Source organism: Clupea harengus, chromosome 17 (assembly GCF_900700415.2).
Source record: "Clupea harengus chromosome 17, Ch_v2.0.2, whole genome shotgun sequence".
Taxonomy (NCBI): domain Eukaryota; kingdom Metazoa; phylum Chordata; class Actinopteri; order Clupeiformes; family Clupeidae; genus Clupea; species Clupea harengus.
Window position 1 is genome coordinate 854,537 of NC_045168.1, and position 20,464 is coordinate 875,000.

General features: G+C 42.5%; 1 protein-coding gene across 3 annotated transcripts in view; it reads right to left on the reverse strand.

The window, feature by feature from the left end:
* The window catches only part of dnah5l (dynein, axonemal, heavy chain 5 like), a 54,394-nt gene that overhangs the window by 27,381 nt on the left and 6,549 nt on the right, over positions 1-20,464 (reverse strand). For all 3 annotated transcript variants that reach the window (XM_031583501.2, XM_031583502.2, XM_031583504.1), the window contains 34 exons: positions 20,098-20,196; positions 19,536-19,717; positions 18,683-18,802; positions 18,071-18,272; positions 17,695-17,790; positions 17,400-17,573; positions 17,028-17,117; positions 16,635-16,790; positions 15,736-15,875; positions 15,290-15,441; positions 14,652-14,859; positions 14,284-14,371; positions 14,046-14,169; positions 13,542-13,714; positions 12,889-12,981; positions 12,277-12,480; positions 11,469-11,549; positions 10,451-10,855; positions 10,112-10,230; positions 9,549-9,685; positions 9,030-9,192; positions 8,450-8,561; positions 8,171-8,299; positions 7,808-8,007; positions 7,315-7,468; positions 6,644-6,910; positions 5,865-5,993; positions 5,367-5,582; positions 4,415-4,561; positions 3,556-3,728; positions 1,803-1,981; positions 752-939; positions 278-472; positions 2-136 (listed from right to left, as the gene is read on the reverse strand). In XM_031583501.2, the coding sequence (XP_031439361.1) occupies positions 2-136; positions 278-472; positions 752-939; positions 1,803-1,981; positions 3,556-3,728; positions 4,415-4,561; positions 5,367-5,582; positions 5,865-5,993; positions 6,644-6,910; positions 7,315-7,468; positions 7,808-8,007; positions 8,171-8,299; positions 8,450-8,561; positions 9,030-9,192; positions 9,549-9,685; positions 10,112-10,230; positions 10,451-10,855; positions 11,469-11,549; positions 12,277-12,480; positions 12,889-12,981; positions 13,542-13,714; positions 14,046-14,169; positions 14,284-14,371; positions 14,652-14,859; positions 15,290-15,441; positions 15,736-15,875; positions 16,635-16,790; positions 17,028-17,117; positions 17,400-17,573; positions 17,695-17,790; positions 18,071-18,272; positions 18,683-18,802; positions 19,536-19,717; positions 20,098-20,196 (5,430 nt within the window). The remainder of the gene's footprint in view (position 1; positions 137-277; positions 473-751; positions 940-1,802; positions 1,982-3,555; positions 3,729-4,414; positions 4,562-5,366; positions 5,583-5,864; positions 5,994-6,643; positions 6,911-7,314; positions 7,469-7,807; positions 8,008-8,170; positions 8,300-8,449; positions 8,562-9,029; positions 9,193-9,548; positions 9,686-10,111; positions 10,231-10,450; positions 10,856-11,468; positions 11,550-12,276; positions 12,481-12,888; positions 12,982-13,541; positions 13,715-14,045; positions 14,170-14,283; positions 14,372-14,651; positions 14,860-15,289; positions 15,442-15,735; positions 15,876-16,634; positions 16,791-17,027; positions 17,118-17,399; positions 17,574-17,694; positions 17,791-18,070; positions 18,273-18,682; positions 18,803-19,535; positions 19,718-20,097; positions 20,197-20,464) is intronic.

The window sequence follows — 20,464 nt, forward strand, 5'->3', positions numbered from 1 at the left end:
CCAGTTTGGAGAGGTTCATGTCCCGCAGCACCCTCATGACCACGGTCTTCTCAGACTCCGTGGGGTTAGCCCTCTTCACCGCACCAAGGGTTCTCAACACAGACAGAATGTTCCTCAGCCCAAAGTCATAGTGAACCTGCACAGACAAACATTATGATTTCACAGCCATGGTCCACATTATTAAGCACAGCAATACAGATATTACAATAACATACTAACTATGCGATTATTAGTCTTATTCTTAAAGGCGTGAGAGGGAAGGGGGACTCTGTTTCACCTGTTTGGAGAGTTGTTCTTCACACAGCTTGTACAGGGTGTAGAACTTGCGACTGAGGACTTGGTTGTCACGGAAACCGGCGCTGGCTAGCTTGACTCTCATGATGATGGCCCTGTCAGGAACCATCATGGCCACGGTACGGAACTGGATCTTCAGGTTCTCAGGGAGCTCCTGACGGCCGGCGTACCCTGGGTTCTGTCACAATCCAGACAGAGTTGGGATGACTCTTCCTCTCTCTGCTATTACGCATTGTCCCTTTTTTCATATGTATTACTCACAAACAAGACTTGAAACATGTCCAAATTGGGTGTTTTTTTGTATATAAGTCTCTACTTTGAGGTTAAAGTAACGCGGCATAGCTGATAACAACATTCTTAATGATCTAGGGATAAATATTACTATTGTCAGTCTCTAAATAATAGCTTGTGGCTGGGCTGTAAAAAAGTTACCCATGTTTATTTCTGACTTCCTCACCATGGTCAGGAAGATTCCAAACTCTTTATCCATGTCCACCACGTCTCCGTCTGTGAAGATGAACTGAGTTTTTTTGTTCTTTTTGCACTGAAGGACAATGTAGATCTGCTGTGCCGCCACGGACAGGACGGGGAGTTCAATGCGGTTAAACTCATCGAAGCACCCCCACGCTCCTGCCTGAGCCAATCCTGTTCAGCAAACAGAGAACTCGCATTACACCTCTGACCAATCAGCATCTCTTGTGTACACAAAGCCTGATGTAAACACCAAGAATAACATGTTGTGTTACAGATCAAACTCTGTTCTTCAATGTCGCCATCACACATTTAACTACATTTGGGTGTTTGATCATCTTGTATACAATATTGATTGCTCTTTAATCTTTTATCAAAAACATTCACAATCGTTTGTATTTGTGTCTGCATACCCAGCATCAGAATGATGAGAAGTTTTTGTTTTTAATCACTGACTTCGCTGAAAGTAGGGCATGATGTTGAAATCTGAAAGTACTTTCAACCCGTTCTGAATTAATAACGTTTTTTTTTTGCAATTTCATCCATTATTTATAAAAAGAAGAAAACATTTGTTGAGTCAGCGCAGCGGTCTCAGATGCAAGATTTTTCTATATTCTATCTAAATATTTGCAGGTTTACCATTTTACACTGCAAGTAGCTTTACCAGCCTAACAATCTGTTCACTCACACAGGTGGATCATTAGAGGCAACCTTTTTTGATGTGATAAACTGAAAATATATTTTTAACTTTGACCTTGCCTATTTGGAAAAGGTCTATAAAAATATAGGAAGCACACTTGTCATGAACATTACTTGCATGATATATCTGAGGTAAAGAGCTATATATGTCGTGCTAAAATGGCATTATACCCTTCAACATGGAAGGTAGGTCATACATAAAACATCGTTTTTCAGTCGTTGTACATGAAAGGAGCCATAATTATGTGTGGTCACACACTGTTATCGTATTTACTAAATAACATTTACAGACTTTTTCCAAACGGGTGACATTTTTTTGGGAGGGTTCTGATGGGTACCCTTGTAAATGCGGCCCAGTCCCCTGTAGTCCATCTGGTCGGAGCAGTTGAAGACCACCACGTATTTGCCCAGGCAGCGACCCATGTCCTTGGTGGTCTCAGTCTTCCCTGTCCCCGCTGGGCCAGCAGGGGCTCCACCCATACTCATGCCCAGAGCCTGGGCCAGCGTGATGTAACATCTGAGAGAGGGGGAGAGAGAGAGAGAGAGAGAGAGAGAGAGACAGAGAGAGAGAGAGAGAGAGGGATTATGTAGGAGGAGAGAGACCGGGGAGAGAGAGAGAGAGAGAGATAGAGAGAGATTATGGAGAAGGAGAGAGACCAGAGAGAGAGAGAGAGAGAGAGATTATGAAGGAAGAGAGAGTGAGAGATCGGAGAGAGAGAAATAGAGAGATCATGAAGAAGGAAAGAGAGACCGGAGAGAGATTATGGAGGAGGAGAGAGAGACCAGAGAAAGAGAGAGATTATGGAGGAGAGAGAGATAGAGACAGAGAGAGAGGGGGAGAGAGAGAAGATAACAGATAACATAGATGGAAACGAAAGAGAGATGCACAGAGTACACAGAGAAAGGGTTGAGATTGAGGAAGGAAAGCAGAGGCGGAGTGAGAGAGAGCAAGCGAGGAAATATGAGATGAAGGAAAGAGACAAGGAGAAAGAGCAGGACAGAGAGGAATGAAGAGAGAGAAAGAGAGCGAGAGAAAGAATGAGTGTTGAAGAACACGCAACAATGAGCAAGAAGGGAAGGATAGTGTGAATGAGAAAAATAAAGAGTTAGTGAGACAGGGAGAGAGTGAGGAAGAGAAAAAATGGAATAAAGAAGAAGTTGACAGGGAAAGGAGGAAGGGAGTAAAAATAACGCTGATTCTCTGACAAGCTGTGATTTGAGAAAGTCAATTCGTTTTGATATGGGAGACACAAAATGGCATTCCTGATTAAATAGGTCATTCTCATTTAATGTAATACAGAAATCTGCACCTAATTCATTTATTTATTTATGTTTACGGGGGCTTTCTTTGCATCAATATATCTTTTATGATACAAGGATAAATCATGGATGAGGAAAATAACACATGAATATATTCATGGTCTGCCTTCTATATACTGCAGATTGTATAGAAATACTGAGGTGAATTCAACTCGTCACTCAGGTCAGGAAATGTCTGATACGTCAAAAAGTGAAAGGAAGGTGAGCAGAGGAAAGAAGCTGTGCCTGAATCCTGCCGTGGCAGTGGACCGAGACGGGTCGAATGTTTCTCATCACGCCGTCTTTTATTATTCATCTGATGTAAGGGCATTTGGTAGTGGAGAAGTCTGTATCTATAGAGATATTCAGCCTTCCCATCTATCAGAGACAAGACTGACAGGGCGCAAACACACGCACACACACACACACACACGCATACACACACACACACACACACACACACACAAAGACACAAACACGCGGTGCGCACATGCAACTGCAGACAAACAAAGTATCTGCCTGGACAAATATTCATCCATATGTATAGACACACACACACAAACACACACACACAAACACACGCACACAAACACGCACGTGCGCACATGCACACGCACACACAGACAAACAAAAGTATCTGTCTGTATCATCCATATGTATAGACACACCGGAAATATTCACACTCACGCAGACATACAGTATATGCACCATAGCACGCACACACACACACACACACGCACACACACACACACACATACGCACAGATACACACACACAGATACACCCACACACCTGTCAGTGAGTGGGGTGATGACAAGCCTGTCGGTGCAGCCCAGGTACTCGTTACAGTAGTCAAACTCCACATCCGTGATCTGAATGAGGCACCTGTCCACGTCCTCAAGGAAGTAGAAGCGTGATTGTTTCTGCCACTCAAAGTCAGACGCCGACCTAATGTTCATGCGCACCTGATAAGGGGCAATCAGGGAGAGAGAAAGAGAGACAGAGAGAGAGAGAGAAAGAGACAGAGAGAGAGAGACAGAAAGAGAGAAAGAGAGACAGAGAGAGAGAAAGAGACTGAGAGAGATAGACAAAAAGAGAGAAAGAGAGACAGAGAGAGAGAAAAAGACAGAGTGAGAGAGAGAGAAAGCGGACCTGTCATCTTCTGATCTGCATTAGCCTATAGCAAACTCATAATTCAGTCATTCAACCACATGATGGAAAAGGTACAGTTCATTCTCCATAAAAAATGTGTTCTTTGGTCTTACATATAGCGCACCCCTATGGAAAAGATACAGTATCTAAAGCTAAACAACAAGGGGATCCAAACAGTTCAAAAAGGAACCCTTTGTCAGACGGACCTAAGTAGACCAGTGGACTGAAGGAACCTTTTCTGAAAAGTAGGAAAATGTTCGGATACTGCAAAAATAGTTACTGTTTCACCAGATTCCATCAAAATGAACTTTAGTAGCAAGACAAAATACACCAGCATTAAGAATTCACACTGTTCTCAGTTTCACATAAAGATGAAACCAGTATTCCATGCAATATTAATACAATTACTGTTAATTGAATATTAATTCACTTGAGTGCACACATGCTTAAGAAGAAGTTGCCTAAGAAGTGCAAAAAATGAAATGCTTATTTTCCTCACCAAATCATCAAAAATGTCCTTCTGGTGCACATGGATGGTGATGAGGGTCTCGTACTTGGTCCTCTCTATCTTGGTTAGATCTCGAGTCGTCATGTCAATCAGCTCGTTCAGGATGTCCAGAAACTTCTGATTGGTTGTCTGCATGATCTGAAGTAGTTGGGGTATTATGGGGGTATATGCATAAATGATATGCCTAAGTGTATATGTGTAAGGATTGATCAAAGGAAGAAACTGGACATATTTTATGCATTTTGCAGTTAAATTGATTAATAACAAAGTGCCTTGAGACAATTTTATTGTTTTGGTGCTATTTAAATTGAATTGAGTGGAATTGAATTAATGAACATTTCGTATTAGGTTGATTATACGGACATTTCACTTGGGAAACACCAGTGCTTGCAGAGCCCACACAGCGGTCACATGACACACATGGCCAGAATGCACTCTTTTGTACGGTCTGTAGAAATCCTGACCCAACAGACACATTTCATTTACGAAATCAGTTGTTTCAGTGAATATATGTGACAGACAATTATAAATAAACTTCAGCATTTATTGAATTTATGAATTACATATAATTGCACAGAAGTGGTTTCAACCTTTTTTCCCCCCCTTTTCTGACTCTTTCCTGAAACCCTTCCCTACACTCTCCCGTCCTCTCTGACAAATTGGAACACCCCCTTTACCTCTTTGTCCTCTTTGATGTATTTGAATGCCTACCCCACCTTACTGTCTTCTTTGCAGAATTGGAACACCTCCCCTACCTTTGCAGAATTGGAACACCTCCCCTACCTTCTAGTATGCTTTGCAGAATTGGAACCCCTCTCCTATCTACTTGTTTATTTCACTGAATTGGAACACCTACCCCTACCTTCCTGTCTCCTTTGTTGAATTGCAACACCTCTCCTTTTTCCATCTGGTCTACTTTGCATATTTGGAACATCTCTCCTACCTTCTTGTCGGCTTTGCTGAGCTTGAGTGCCTCCTCAGCATCCCTGGTCCAGATGAGCTGGATGCCCAGCAGGCCCACCTGTGCGGGGAACACAGACTGGAACTCCAGCAGCTTGAGGCCTGCGTCACCGATGGCCATGTGGGCCTGGCGGATGATGCTGTGTATGGTGCTCTTAACGCCAGACAGCAAAAGGCCCAGCCACACCTCCACGTTTCCCTGGAGAAACAGATGTGCTTTACACAGTCAGAGTCTACAGAGACAAAAGTCCACAGAATGAAAAACTGTCCACAATAGAAGGCTGCCCTTACAGATTTGCCAAATTTCCTATTTCCTATTTCCTATTTCTTGTTTCCAGCTTATTTATTGTAAAATCCCTTTTTTGACATGCAAGCTGCAGGGTTTGAATGTACAGTATGTTCACAGAATGCAGCACACCTATTATGTTAAATTAAATAACCTACATGAACACACCAGTCATCAGTAGCTATCTCCCCATACCTGGGCACTGACAGGTTCAGTGAGAGCCACCGTTTCACCCTCCTGGGACTGGAAACTCAGAATCTGGTCGTAGTTTTTCTCATGGAAAACCACTCGGTTCACATTGTCAAAGAGACTCAACAAATGGGCCTGGATAAACACAAGACATGGGAGTGTTGAAGTTCCTTTAACTAACCACAGGGAATAAATATATATCATAATATATAATTATATATATTTCACTCTTCTCCTTCGGCAGGGAAATGTGATAAAGCAGGGAAGAGGAACTGCTGGAGTATAAATTAGTCTAAAGTTGTCATCTCAGCAGTAATCCTCCCCGCGCAACATCAACTTTCACACACACACACACACACACACACACACACACACACACACACACACTTCACAGTTTGAAAATGTACAACTACTCTTCAAAGACAAACGATGAAGACACAGCACGACCAGATTCTTAGTATTTATTGTTACACTAGGTCTCTATTGCTCGTAGCTTGAATTTTTTCTCTCCCTTGTATTTCGCCTATGGACAAAGGCGTCTGCTAAATGACTAAATGTAATGTAATATATCACCCCTAGCATACTATTCCAGGTGAAGAAAACACTGTTACTATTCCAGAGCACCAGAATACATTAGTGGTAATGGGCTCAGACACTTTTGAAAGAAGAAACATCCATCTGAGAATATGATGCAAGAGCACAAAGAAAGACACATAATCTACAACCTCTCAATAAGTTCCGTGTAAAAATCTGTGTATTTTAAATAATTAAGCAGCTCGACGCACCTGGATGGTGTGGGAGTCAGAGGCCTGTCCAAGGATCTCCAGGAGGACGGGGTCGGAGACGAAGAAGAAGCGGGAGAAGACGAGCCTCTTCTTCTCCAGGTAGCCACTCAGGGACTTCTGACACACCTCCAGCTGCTCCAGCAGGTGGGGCAGCAGCTGGCTCAGCGTCTCGTCGCCCACGCTGCACTGCACCACGCCGGGCACCTCGTGGGCACGCTGCATGATCTTCTGCCACGACTTGTCGATGTTCTGGAAGCGCTTAGCCTCCTGTTGGGTGGGGTCATCAGCAAGAGGTGGTTGACACTTTGTTGTCAGGTTTGTTTGAGAGAGATTAATACTGGCTGAAAAACTAGTAGCTCATCAGTATGGTAGTTCATTGTAATTTGTAATTGTAATGTTCTGAGAGCCTCTGACCTTTATATGTTGTGGTCAGAAAATATGATTATAATAAATATTATAATATTAAAATATACTTTCATAATTTTATAATATGGTTTAATATGAACCAGTACAATCTTTCCAGTACATCAATTAATTATTTGATGTACACTGTAGCAGTTGTAAACACATATATCTATGAATATGAATTTATAAAAGTATCAAAGTATAAAAATCATTTACAACTAATATATTGCCAGTTTAACTAGTAGGTGTATAGCTTTGAATGAGACCTGTGGGAGCTGTTTGGCGATGTCTCCGCCCACAAACACGGCCTCAAGGTAGATCCACAGGTTCTGCACCATCAGCCACTTCTCAATCACCTCCGTGGTGTTGGACAGCTTCTGAACCCACTGCTGGATGGTGGGCTTGAAGGGGACGTTGTACCTGTGTCAAAAGGTAAGAGACAACAAACATTTAGCAATATTATATAATAAACCATGTATAATTTGCTGCAGACATTTCACTAGGCAGCATTGTTTATGCGTCAGTAAGTTAAATTGCCCTTTACACAGTATGCATTTTACATATACATTGGAATTGATTGACAGTTACCTGAAAACAGTGGCGATAATTCGTTTCTCTACAACTTCTACATTACTCACTATTTCATAGCACATGTTAGACTCAATCAGCACAGCACTAGCAGTTATGAAAGGTCACTAGCAGATATACTAGTTCTCCAGCGATCAAAAGCATCATGGCTGTATGACAGCACTGCATCACCTGTTACTCATAAGGGAGGCTAGGATCATTAGGCTGTCCTCCATCAGGGCCACCTTCTCTGCAGTGTCTGAGCCCTTCAGCAGCAGTTCCCCTCGGTTCCTGAAGGGGGCAAAAGTGAACGTGTGGCTACTCCACTCGGCCACCACATCTTTCAGCTTGGCCTCAATGTCCCGCTCCTTCACGGCACTGATGCAAACATCCTGCATGGGAAATAATGTGTAAGAATATGTGTCACCCTTTCCTCACCTTAACCTCTTAGAGCTGGTATCAGTTATGTCTAGGTAACAGACTGCCTATAAATGTCTTTTGGTAGTCATATAAGTTACTGTGTGTTCTTGTGGGTACATCAAATGTCCTCATTACCTCAATATCCTCTTTGTACTGTAGTAAGGGAGCCTCCATAATGTTTCTGAGAGAGAAATTTGCTGAGTCAACATCGAAGCTGTGGCCTGTGATGTCACTCAGGCGTTGCCAGTGTCTGCCCATCATAGCCTACAGAGCAGAGGACCAGTGATATCAAAGAGGAGCGGGGGAACAGATGGAAAACGGACCGTGTCCCACACCATCTAACCACTGCCATATAGTTTCAACAGTCTTTGCCTAAATGCTACCATGTAATGTAAGAGTATCAGTGTCTCCCACCTTGTTTGCCATCATGTAAAGGAGGGGGCAAGTCTCGTTGAAGTCATCGATCTTCTTCTTCAGGTCACAGAAGGCCTGCCATTCCTTCAAGGCTTTGGGGAGCTTCCGAATGCTTAAAAGAAAGAGAGGGGTGAGAGGTCACAGGGATATTCCAAAGACTGTTCAATTAACCATAACACAAGAAAACAAGAAAGCAACAAGAAAGCATATGTTATTTACACATGAATGTAAAATTGAGCAATAAACATTTAATTCACAATTGCACAGTTATATATAGTTGTAAATTATAGATAAGATATGTTATGAATGTATTATTATTGCAAAATCAAGCATAACTGTTGGCATATTTCATTGTAAACATACAGCATATATGTGCAATGCCACACTGTCTATATGTGCAATGCCACACGGTCTATACTGTATGTGCACTATACTATACTATCCTATCCTATACTATACTATACTATACTATACTATACTATACTATACTATACTATATGTGCAATGCCACACTGTCTATATGTGCACTATACTATGTGTGCACTGGCACTCTTTCTGCATAAACATTAGGGTGATTTACCGATTTTGAAAGTCTTGGAGTTCACTGTTGATCTTCTCTATGTTAAGGTCAGCCCATTGAATATCATAGTAGCCATTCACACTGTCAATGACGGAGTTGTAGAGGCCATAAAGCTTGGACAATAGAGATAGCTCTCTTTTTATGCGCTGAAGGTCAGGATATTCTGCAAGAGGCATAAATTGCATTGAAAGGATAAAAAAAGCAAACCTCAAAAACATCATTAACTTGCTATGCACTGCAAAATATATTTGGACAGATATGGCGTTTCATCATAACATTCAAAAGATGAAAAGTACTATACAGAGGATTTTTTCTGTATTGTGATTAAAAAAAAGAAAAGCCAGAAAACGTAGAGTGCTACAGGTAAAATGGTGAAAAGTCTTTATTTCTCTTTTTGTCCCATATGTTATTACTGACACAATTAATGTATTAACTGTGTTAAAGTATGATGTCACAAAATCAACAGCATTGCACATTCAGAAAAGAAGAGCAGCTGGGATTTCGAGCGGAACGGATTACCTTTGACGGGGAGGCCAAAGAGCTCCTCTCCCCCAGAGAAAGTGATGTATTTCCTCCAGAGCTCGTCAAACTGGGCCTGGAACGCCTGCAGTCGGTCGCTGGCCTCACTCGGCACCAGACCTGCCACTCCGGGACCACTTAGAGCCCAACCGCACCGTACGTCCACAGGGGACCCAGCGGGATGTCCCCACACAAAGGCAAGGTTATTGATTAGAGGGGGGAAACAAAAGGATGGCCTTGTCAATGCTACTGGGGGTCCCAATTAATGAGCTTGTTAGAGGTCTCACTTGGGAGTTGGGAGGACAGAATGAGACTTGCACCCCAAAATGATAGTTTTACACCACGCACAAAAATATATTCGTGTTTTTTTTTGTTAAGCTCTAAAACAACTTATTTTCTAAGAAAAGGCCCATGTTTGGAATCTTTATCATTGCTACCTTGGTAAGAAAAACAACACTGACATTTGAAGAAAGGGTTTTATAATACAAGGAGAGAGAACAGATTTGGCCTACAATACTTGTTGTCAACATGTGTTTCGGAGGGTTGTTCGTAGCACCCCTTACCTGGTGTCGTAATCAGTGTAGAAGCTTTGTACTGTGCCCTGGAAACTCTCCACGCCAGCAAGCAGCTCAGATTTCATTGTTGGCTGAATTGCCACAAGGGTATTCTGTGTCTGCAACACCTTCACATTGAAAGTGATGGGTTTTCCCATTAAATGCCAAATTGTGTCAAATTACAAATTAGCAATTTACAAACACATTAATAGAGTCATTTTTGAGACACTGCTGTTAGTCTTTCAATCTTTCTCCTAGGCAGTGTAGTTTTAACATAATTATACCGTAAAACACAAACTGTTATAGTATAAAATGTCTTATTATATTTGAGATATTTCCTCAGCCCACCAGCGCGTTGAGGTTTTTCCAGGCGTAGGTCAGACTGTCCACCTTCTCTGCATTGCCGTCGCTGAAGTGCAGCTCGTGGCGGTTGAGCAGGGTGAAGGACTCCTCCACGGGCCCGATGAGGGAGTCGATCCGGATCTCCCCCTCCCGCACCTCCCTCAGGGCCGCCATGGCCCCCCGCACGTCCTCCAGGTCCCGGACGGGCCTCTGCAGCTGCCTGTTCAAGCTGTCCACGAAGGCGTAGATCTCGGACATGTTGGCGGAGGCCTGGCGGTTTAGCGCGGCCCCGAAGGCCCTCTTCCAGGCCCGGCACTCCTGGACCAGCGAGAGCTTCAGCTGGTCTGTCTCATAGAGGATGGAGCCCACGGTCCAGCTGGGTGGAAGCTCCTCAATCTGAGCTTCTAGTGTCTGTATCAGGAATAAAGGATGGAGATTCAGGAGGATTAAAGCAACAGTATGCCACTTTGCAACAATTCAGAGGTATGCTTTTATAGGCAACTAGTGGTGGCATCATCTTCAAGTTCATTTTGATGGTGAAGGACTGATAAACACACCTGTTGTTTCCCACTAGCCCTCCAGGATATGCACTATGTACCAAGCAAAAATGTTAGAATGCTTTCACAGCACAAACTTGGCACCTATATTGCCAAAATAACCTAGTTAGCATGTAAGCCAGCTTTTATCACTCTCAACTGGACTGTTGATGGTGACTGCAAGGATGTTGCATGCCTTTAAGATGGTTAGCTCGCTAGTTTTAGAGCAAAACTGCTTACTGCTGCTTTCAGTGGAGACAGATTACACCGTGGCACACCATGAAAGACTCCTCAAAGAGAGTCGATCTGAAAGGAAGTGAATTGTGCTCTAATGCAAATTATAGTTAATGCTTCCAGACTTATTCTTATGCAGTCTGACCTCGGGGCAAGAAAAGTAATACATCATTTGCTGAACAGACATATGCTAGTGTGCTTTGATGTGGTCTGAGCGAGGGACATAAAACCGAACATGAGGCCGCATGACTTACAGAGTATGATGAAATCTGAGCACTGAACTCGGGCAGTGATGGGCTGCTCTCCAGAAACACTTTCACCTGCTCCTCTGCATCCTGGATGAAAGAAGAGAAGGGAGAAGCTTCCTTAAGCTACTATGTTTACCATTAACAAACAGACATTGGTTTAAAGGTAAAATATGTTCTTTTAACTGCTGATACACACCAGTTCAATGAAATAGCAAAGAATATTCATGTGGGATGGCAAGAAAAATGTTGGTTTTTGAAAACACTATTTCATATTGTACCTTTCACTGCTTTATTTGCGTGTGAGTGTGTGTTCGTTTGGAAGTGAGTGTGTGTGTGTGTGTGTGTGTGTGTGTGTGTGGGGGGGGGGTAAACATAAGCTTAATTTTCAGAGAAATACTCCACAGAGACTAACTGACTGTGGAGCAGGTGGGCCCTGATCTGATGATGTCGATGGACAGGCCGACCTGCTCCAGAGTGAGTCACTCTCTGGGGGCCCCTTAATAGTTATTGTGGCCATTACCAGGGCAAAGCTAAACTCAATGCAGCTAGCATCTAGCCACATGTGCAAAAGAAACAGCATTATTTGCAGATAAAGTGCAGAATAAGTCAATATGGGTACTGTATTTTTCTGTATGTAGAGAGTGTGTGTGCAGTTGTAGCACATCGGTAGTGCACAATGTGTGTTTAAACATGGATCATCTATGCTGATTTTGAGCAGAGAAGTAGACATTCTATCAGCCCAAAAGCATACGTAAGCCTCTTATGCAAAGCATGTGTGAGACTGGCTCCAGCTGTGAGTGGTTTGTAAGGGCACCTGGCTCCAGAGGGTGGAGAAGTGGGCCAGGCCCCCCAGCACGTCCCCTGCATCCGCCTTCAGGGAGGACACAAGGGAGCTCAGCTGGACCACCGCCTTGGTCACGTCCTTGTGCTCAGCCAGCTGCCGGTCCAGTGGCTTCAGGGTGATCTGCTTGGGGACGGGCCCGTCGTCCCCCAGGTCCCGTGCTGCCTGCTGCTCCACCTAGTGGTGAGAAATAATATATGCTCCAGTCAGGTTAGGTTACCCACATCAGAGCACAGCCAAACCAAGCAAGCTCTTAGTATTCATTTCAATGGGATCTGGCACAGGATAATGACCTCTTCCCACTGTGAAATTACATAGGGTAACAGTCACTCATGCCTCATGTAGAGGTTGCATGCAACCAATGCATTTGTCATGGCAACCGTAGCAGAGGCCATCATATACCATAATCACAGCTGAGAAAACCATCACTGGAGAGTTGGATGAACTACATTCTAAGTCAAAGTTTGAAACTAAATAATAGATTAAATTTCAGTTCCAACTCATTTTTACACCTCATTTTACAGATATAAAAAGCCCACTGACCTCTCCAGGGTGATAACTTAAACTGATTTGAGGTAAAGGTACCTGCAGTTGTTTGTGATGGAGACGTGAGTATTCCCACAGGGGGATGTCTTTGGCCATGGACAGCACTGTGTTGACCACTTTATTCAGGATACTCTAGAAAAGACATGATGACCATATGAGAGTTGTCAGTGTTTATAAATAAGACTGCAACAGAGACCATATGCACATTAGAGGTTACCATAAAGTTTCCACAATGACCACACGATTACAGTAAATCACAAGAGGGAAGTAATGTTTACTGTAACATATTTTTACTCTTATTACCTCTTATTTCTATTGGCACAAGTATAGCAGCAGGATAGTGACTAAAAATAACCAGCAGTATCTGAACACCAAAAATAAGCTGCAACTGGCTGTAATCCAGTTGAGTATGGTTCCTTCCTGTTGCTATCTGTACAAAGAACAGCCTATTTCAGAAGATTGTCACCAAAAATAAACTACCAAACCACCACCACCAAAAATAAGCATCAATGAGCCCCAAGTATGATGACCGTTGATGCTGCTATTTGGAGAAAGAGCAGCAGCCCTTCTGACAAGATCAGAAATAAACAAATATGACCACCAAAAATAAACTGCAATCAGCCACAAATATCACAAATGTGCTCCGATTGGCCTTACCCTGTAAGGCAAAATGAGGGTATGTTGGGGACTACCTGAATGTCCTCAAGGCTGGGCCTGAGGACGATGTTGGGGATGGCGAGCTGGATGGAGGCTTTGAAAAGAGGCACTTGAGAGACAGTGCGACCCAGTGGGGCGAAGGCCGACAGGTACTTAGAGCTCGCCACGTGGAGACGGCGTCTCAGAGAATCCAGAGACGTCTTGGTGGCTTTATATAGAGAGTTCAATTTAAAAGATCATTTTAAGCAGCAGCCATTAACAAGTCTAAATCCTGGCCGTGATAAATGGGCCTTGAAACAGAAGGATGGACAGACACACACGCACACACACACACACACACACACACACACACACACACACACACACACACACACACAGATATATAGACAAACAGACAGAAAGTGACACAGACAGCTGGAAGGACAAACATATAGTTAGAAAGAGAGAGCAACATACGGTCAGATTTCATTTATATAAAACAGCTTTTCATGAATCCTGATAAAATAAATGAATGATGGTAAATCTATAAAATGTCTGACCTCTAACCAGAGCCTCAGTGTTCTTCTGGCAGAGGTGGCCCATCAGGTTGTAAAAGTGGCATGGCAAACACGCCTGGCATCGAGTCTTCTGCTTGGCATCAGGGTGCAGGCATGCAAAAGAGCCCTAAAAATGCCAGAGTAATGTCCACTGTGACTAGTTTCTCTTCAGTAACACTACAGAGCCTATTCATAAAGGACACATAAATGATAATCTGCCTGCTGAGTGTTGTAGCAGTACCTCCAGGTTGACCATTTCTGCTGGCTTCATCTTCCTCTTGAGCTCATGGATCATATCATACATGGACATCTCCGCTTGTGTACTGTGACTATGGAGGAAATGACTCCGAAACATAAACACCGGCAATGATAAAAACTGATCAAAATGATAAAAACGTGTGTGTACCTTTAACGCAGTAAACAAAAATAGTCATATATACGCTACATTTACAAAACTACTGGTGTACTTCATATGCAGTGCTTTTGAAGCTGTAATGGACACCCTCACAGAGGTCAGAATCAGGTAGGGTGAAATAGCTTGAGGCCAAGCAGACTGCGACAGTGGCTGTACAACTGACCCCAGACCTGTGTGACGGCATGTGAACTCACCCAGCCAGCTCTTGTCCAGCTGCCCTGACTGCACTCTCTGCCTCGCTCTGGAAGGAGTGGATGGGCACGGGCTCGTCCTCGGGCAGGGGCAGCAGGGCTGTGGTGGCCACGTCCTGGAAGGCCCTCTCCACACGGCACTCCAGCGTGTCCGAGGCGACCTTCACCACCTGCTTCAGCTCGCCTAGAGCCTCACACACACCCTGGAGGACTGAGGCAGGAGAAAGAATTTGCTCATATTCTCTCCCTCTCGCTCTATTTGACTTTGCCCTCTGTTTTGCTGTCATTCTGTTTCCAAATACTCAGTAATCAAAAAATGGTAATCAAGTGTGAAATTGTTCTCATTTACTCCATGTCTCATAAGTTCCTACTCTGAGTATTGGTTGTCGTGGATGGATACACAAAATATTCATTTTTTTTAAATATTGTGTTTAAATATAGTTGCTTTGGATAAAAGCATCTCCTAAGCACTCACACTTAAAATTAGTCTTGCATGTCATGCGGTAATAATGACTACTAATCTGTTTTATTAAACTACATTCACACATTGTTTCATTGTTGAGATGAAATATCACAAACACAGTCCCAATCATCCACTTAAAATCATCATTCTGTTCTTTATGGAAGCTCTTTTCCCTCACATCTGTCTATGTTGAGGGAGCTCCAGGAGAGGGTGGTGAGGCCGGGGGTGAGCGCCGTCTCCACGTGGCTGATGAAGGGCTGCAAGACGGGCTGGAGAGGAGCAGGGATCTGGCCTACAGACACCTGGAAGTCCTCAAGCAACTCCTGAAGACTGGAAAGGACTTTGATATTTAGTTCAATTCAGTTCCATTAAAATTCCAGACTCTTCAGTTCGGGGCGATTCCATTCACATTCTACACAGTTTAATACACTACATCTCGACTCCAGTATAAACTAAATGAGTTGCACTACAGTTCAGTTTAGTTCAACTCAACTTTGCAACTCAACTCTAAAGATGAAAGCTCTATTCAGTTCAGCTCAACACACCCCACTAGTTCAGTTAAATTCAATTCAGTTCCATAAATTCCAAGAGTATTCTCTCACTGGACTGATCATGCCAACTCACGTATTCTGTTGGGCCTTTAGCTGGGCTTCACTGGCACACACAGTCAGGATGGACTTGGGCACAGAGAAGCCCATCTTACTCATACACTTCACCTCCTGCAGAACCTCCAGCACCACAGGGTCCAGATTGACAAAGATCTCCTGGGAAGAAAACATTACATTTATTTAGTCAGTTTCCTTTAATTTAGTTAGTTAGAGCTAATGTTACATTTATATCTTTCTAGTATCCTGTTAAATAAAGACATCATATGTGATATCATAAGCGTATGCCATACGTTGGAAAAAAGATACTGTAGGAGCCATTGGGGTTCATGTTTTTAATTTTCTTTGGGACACTAGATGGCGCTCTACTTTAATTGGGTTCACACGATATAGGTGGAAAAATTCATGCAGGTGTTAATGCAGAAATGTTAACACCTCTTGACTGACTAGCTGTGGTGCAAACAGATGCAGCACAGTGACAGAAATAATCAGGCTGTATAGAAGAAGCCAATTATGAGCTTTTTGACCGCTTCATTGTGTCGCCAAAGGACTGTTACTTTGTGTAATTAAGGTACCTGTTTGAATGTTTGGCCACTTTTATGGATTTGATTATGTGGTGAGAAATAAAGTATCATAACTGTGAACTTGAACTCAAAGTTTGAACGTTATTTTACATGGAACAAGTAAGCGCGACAATCAAGTGCTCAGTCAGCAATCCCTCTGGGCTTTAAGTGTTTAAGTTAATTTGTCTGGCTTCCATGCATATGAATAAAAAGACATACAAACTGATATATTACTATAGCAGGGCTTAGTGGCAAAATATCTCAATTTCAGCAACTGGTATAAAAACACCGCATTATAATCAAGCTGACCAAGGCTCATGAAGTAAAGTGGAGTGGACCTAAGTCTCAATAGAACCTTGGTTTGTGGATGCCTGATGAGGAGGGTGGCGCTGAGGCCATGCTGACCCATCTCCACCGCCTGCACCCAGCCCCGGTGGTAGAGCAGCTCATACTCCAACAGAACGGCGGCCATCTTGTTGTAGGCCCGGATAATTTTCCTCATCTCAGGGACCTTTGATGTGTAAGCATAGGAAGGTCAGAGACTCTTTATGGAGGATGGATAAGAAGGCAAAATTATGTGAGGGAAAGGCTAGAGAATGTGAGAAGGGTCCAAAAACTGCACACAAATTCTTTTGGCGTGTCTAGGTGCTCTGTGTGCTAAGGCAGTTAAGTGCATTTATGGCCAGCCCTCTCGTTCTCTGCTTAACAAATGTCAAGGCAGTCACTCACAGAACCCATTTAGTAATACCTTTAGTACATCCAGTTTGTCTTTCAGCATAGTCATTGGTAATTCAATTTTCCTTAAGAGCTGTCGTGACCACAGTATTTTCCCTGCAATCTGCAGGATAAACAACGGACAAATAGTGTGCTTTTAGCTCAGTACAACACGATTAAAGAAATAAAGAAATTAAACAGGAAATAAGAAAGACAGACATTTAAATTTGTTCATCATCTTAGAAAACTTGATGAAAACGTGTGTGTGTGTGTGTGTGTGTGTGTGTGTGTGTGTGTGTGTGTGTGTGTGAGTGTGTGTGTGTGAGTGTATGTGTGCGTGTGTTTTATTTTAATGAATGTGATCACTGATATATGTAGTTATTTAGGACAGGGTGTGATGACTCACTGTGGGCATGTTTCGAGTGACAGGAGGGTTGTCTCTCTGTTTCTGGTAAAGCCTCCTCACTTGTTCCAGTTCATGACCATAACGTTGGAGAACAAACATGTACTTCAGCGTCAGGTCCAGTTGCTTGCCCACCCCGTTTTCAAACTTGGCCAACAGATCAAGCATTCGCTCCGCCTTCAGAAGAGAAACAGCCAACGTATCCCATCATTCATTCTCTTGGTGAGGATATACGCATACACACAGAATACTGATGAGAACTTAAAATCTCTCTTCCTTTTAGGAAAATAACACTCACTGAAAGATTTTTCTCAAACCAGGCATCTAACAATGCCTGGAGCGACTGGAACAAGCCTTGGATTTGAGCTTTGAACTCGGCATAGTCATTTTCAAACTGATGACAAAGACACAGAAATGTTAACACCTTTTGACTGACTAGCTGTGGTGCAAACAGATGCAGCACAGTGACAGAAATAATCAGGCTGTATAGAAGAAGCCAATTATGAGTCTCCTATAAAAGACACATTTTCAGCTGTTGTGGAATCATTATTCACAAATAGCAATAAAAAAAAAAACGACTTTGATATTTTCATTCACATTCTCTGCACTAGGTTAAAAGTCCAAGTCCACTTCTCTGACTGCTGCTTTGTATTTTGGTCTGTAAGTAACATCACCTCTAATTTCCGATGGTCGAGCACATTGTAGGTCTTAGACTTGATGCTGGTCACGATGGTCTGGTAGCGCACATAAATCTTCTCTGTGCCCTCCACCTTGATGTGCTGCAGAGAGGACAGGTCCTCCAGTGTGCCTGCCACGTCCGCTATCTTCTCCAGACGCTTGCAGAACGTGTCAAACTTCCCAAAGATGTAGTTCTCACTGTCAAATCAATATGGAGCAGACACATTTGTCAATGTGGGAAGGTTCTATGTGCCATCAAATCAATCAACCAATGAACCAGCTCCAACAGTCCACACTGAATCTTGTACATTAATTATTATTATTATAAAATGATCAAATGTAAATGTATTTACAACTATGAAAAACTTACTCCAGTAAATGTACTCTTGTTTAAGAAACATTTTACTTGAGAAACTGTGCACAATAAATTAGTGGAGCCTATTCAGAGAAGGTTCAAATACTTTCAGCTCAGTCAATGTTATTTAAAGTTCATGTTTATCCTTGCGGTCATTTCATTGTCACACCTTCAAGAAATGGCAGAGGAAAATGTTTTCAAGAACACCGTATACAAATTCTGATTCGATCTGGAGGCTTTGATTTTTATTTACCTGAATTCAAACTGTCTGTTCTCAAGATTCTCCCTGAGTTTCTCTCGCACCCTCTGGAAGCATAGCTGGTACTCCTGGTTGAGCTGGAAGCACTCATCAATTCTCTGCAGGAGTTCCTTTCTGAACACAATGGAGAAACACTGTTTTGACACTCATTAGCATTCAGACATTACGTCCGACAAATGCACATGGGGGGTTTGGAAAGCTGATAAGTGTTACTCATTACTGTTCAGATGGCACATCGCTTACTAAGGGCACGGTTGTACAAAAAGGGACACACCAGACTGAATGAGAATTCATGAATGTTCCAGAATGTTCTGTATGCAAAGAGCGCTGCACTGTAAGGACAGGTTTCATTAGTGCCTGATAGTTTACTGCTCTTCGTACAAGAAAACAAATTGCAATGTCAAGATGGCGGCGGCCTGTTCAAAATAATCTCCACAACATAACCATAAAACCTGCTGAGCAGAAGCAGTAATCCACTATTGGTTGCTTGAACTGAAGCCAACTCAGAAGTCCACTCTTACTATATGAGGAAAGGTGTCAAGGCCAGGCTCAATTTAAACATTGAAACTATTTAAACATACTCATTGTATGAAAAACAGAATTTAACAGGGAGTGTGTTATTGTGGCATAAAATCATAACTGTGATCTGGTTGTAGATAAACACCGTTGTGATTTATGGCACAGTAATGCATGTCCTCGACTGCTCTATAGCTTTTCATACAACAGTTTTTAGAAGTAAAGCAAGAAACCCTGACATAAAGCATACTACAACAAAACCAAAATGGGAAACACATGAACAAAAGCCTTTATCTCCATTTAACTCTGGAGTGTTTACAGCAGTGACTACCTGTCCAGGTCCCAGACCTTGGCCATCCCTTGGCTGAGGTAGGCCTTGCTGGTGGTGACCATCTGATTGGTGACTTTGACAAAGAGGGAGGTCATGTGCTCTGAGGTGTTGTAGTAGTGGGACACGTTGTGGATCATGCGGATGCTGTTCATCAGGTTGGGGATGTGTTCAAGCATACTGGTCTGACAGGAAATGAGGTCAACATAAATTACATGCTGTGAACCACAACAATGGAATTATATTTAAAATTTGCCATTCAATGTAGAAATACCAAATAGGTATACTGTTGTATTTAAGAGTATACTCCATTCAATGTAGAAATACCAAATAGGTATACTGTTGTATTTAAGAGTATACTCCATTCAATGTAGAAATACCAAATAGGTATACTGTTGTATTTAAGAGTATACTCCATTCAATGTAGAAATGCCAAATAGGTATACTGTTGTATTTAAGAGTATACTCTGACAGATCAATATGATCAACAACATGCTTCAAGGAATCTTGTTTTCACGCTTTTCAGTCAAAGTCTCAAAAAGGTGCACAAAAATAAAAGACTTACAGGAGTGCACTTTCCAAGAGGCCTGAAGAACTTCTCTAGCGTGTAAAGATACTTGACATTATCCTTTGCCTCATTGGCCACAACAGTAATGTTTCCATCCTTTGATAAAGATCAGAGAGAAATTTAGCATCAATATGACACCCATAAGCTGCACAAATTAAGTGTATCTCCTTTGTTAAACGTAAACACAAATGAACAGGATGCAACTACGATCCTGTATAGACCAGGAGAAGTTCTTTACACAGTCATTGTGCTAGTGGGCATAACAAATGAATAAAAATCAGTATTACAATAACACATCCATTTCCATGCTAAATGTGGTCTTTTACAGCTATGCAGGTTGTGAATAATCAATAAAGGGAGGATG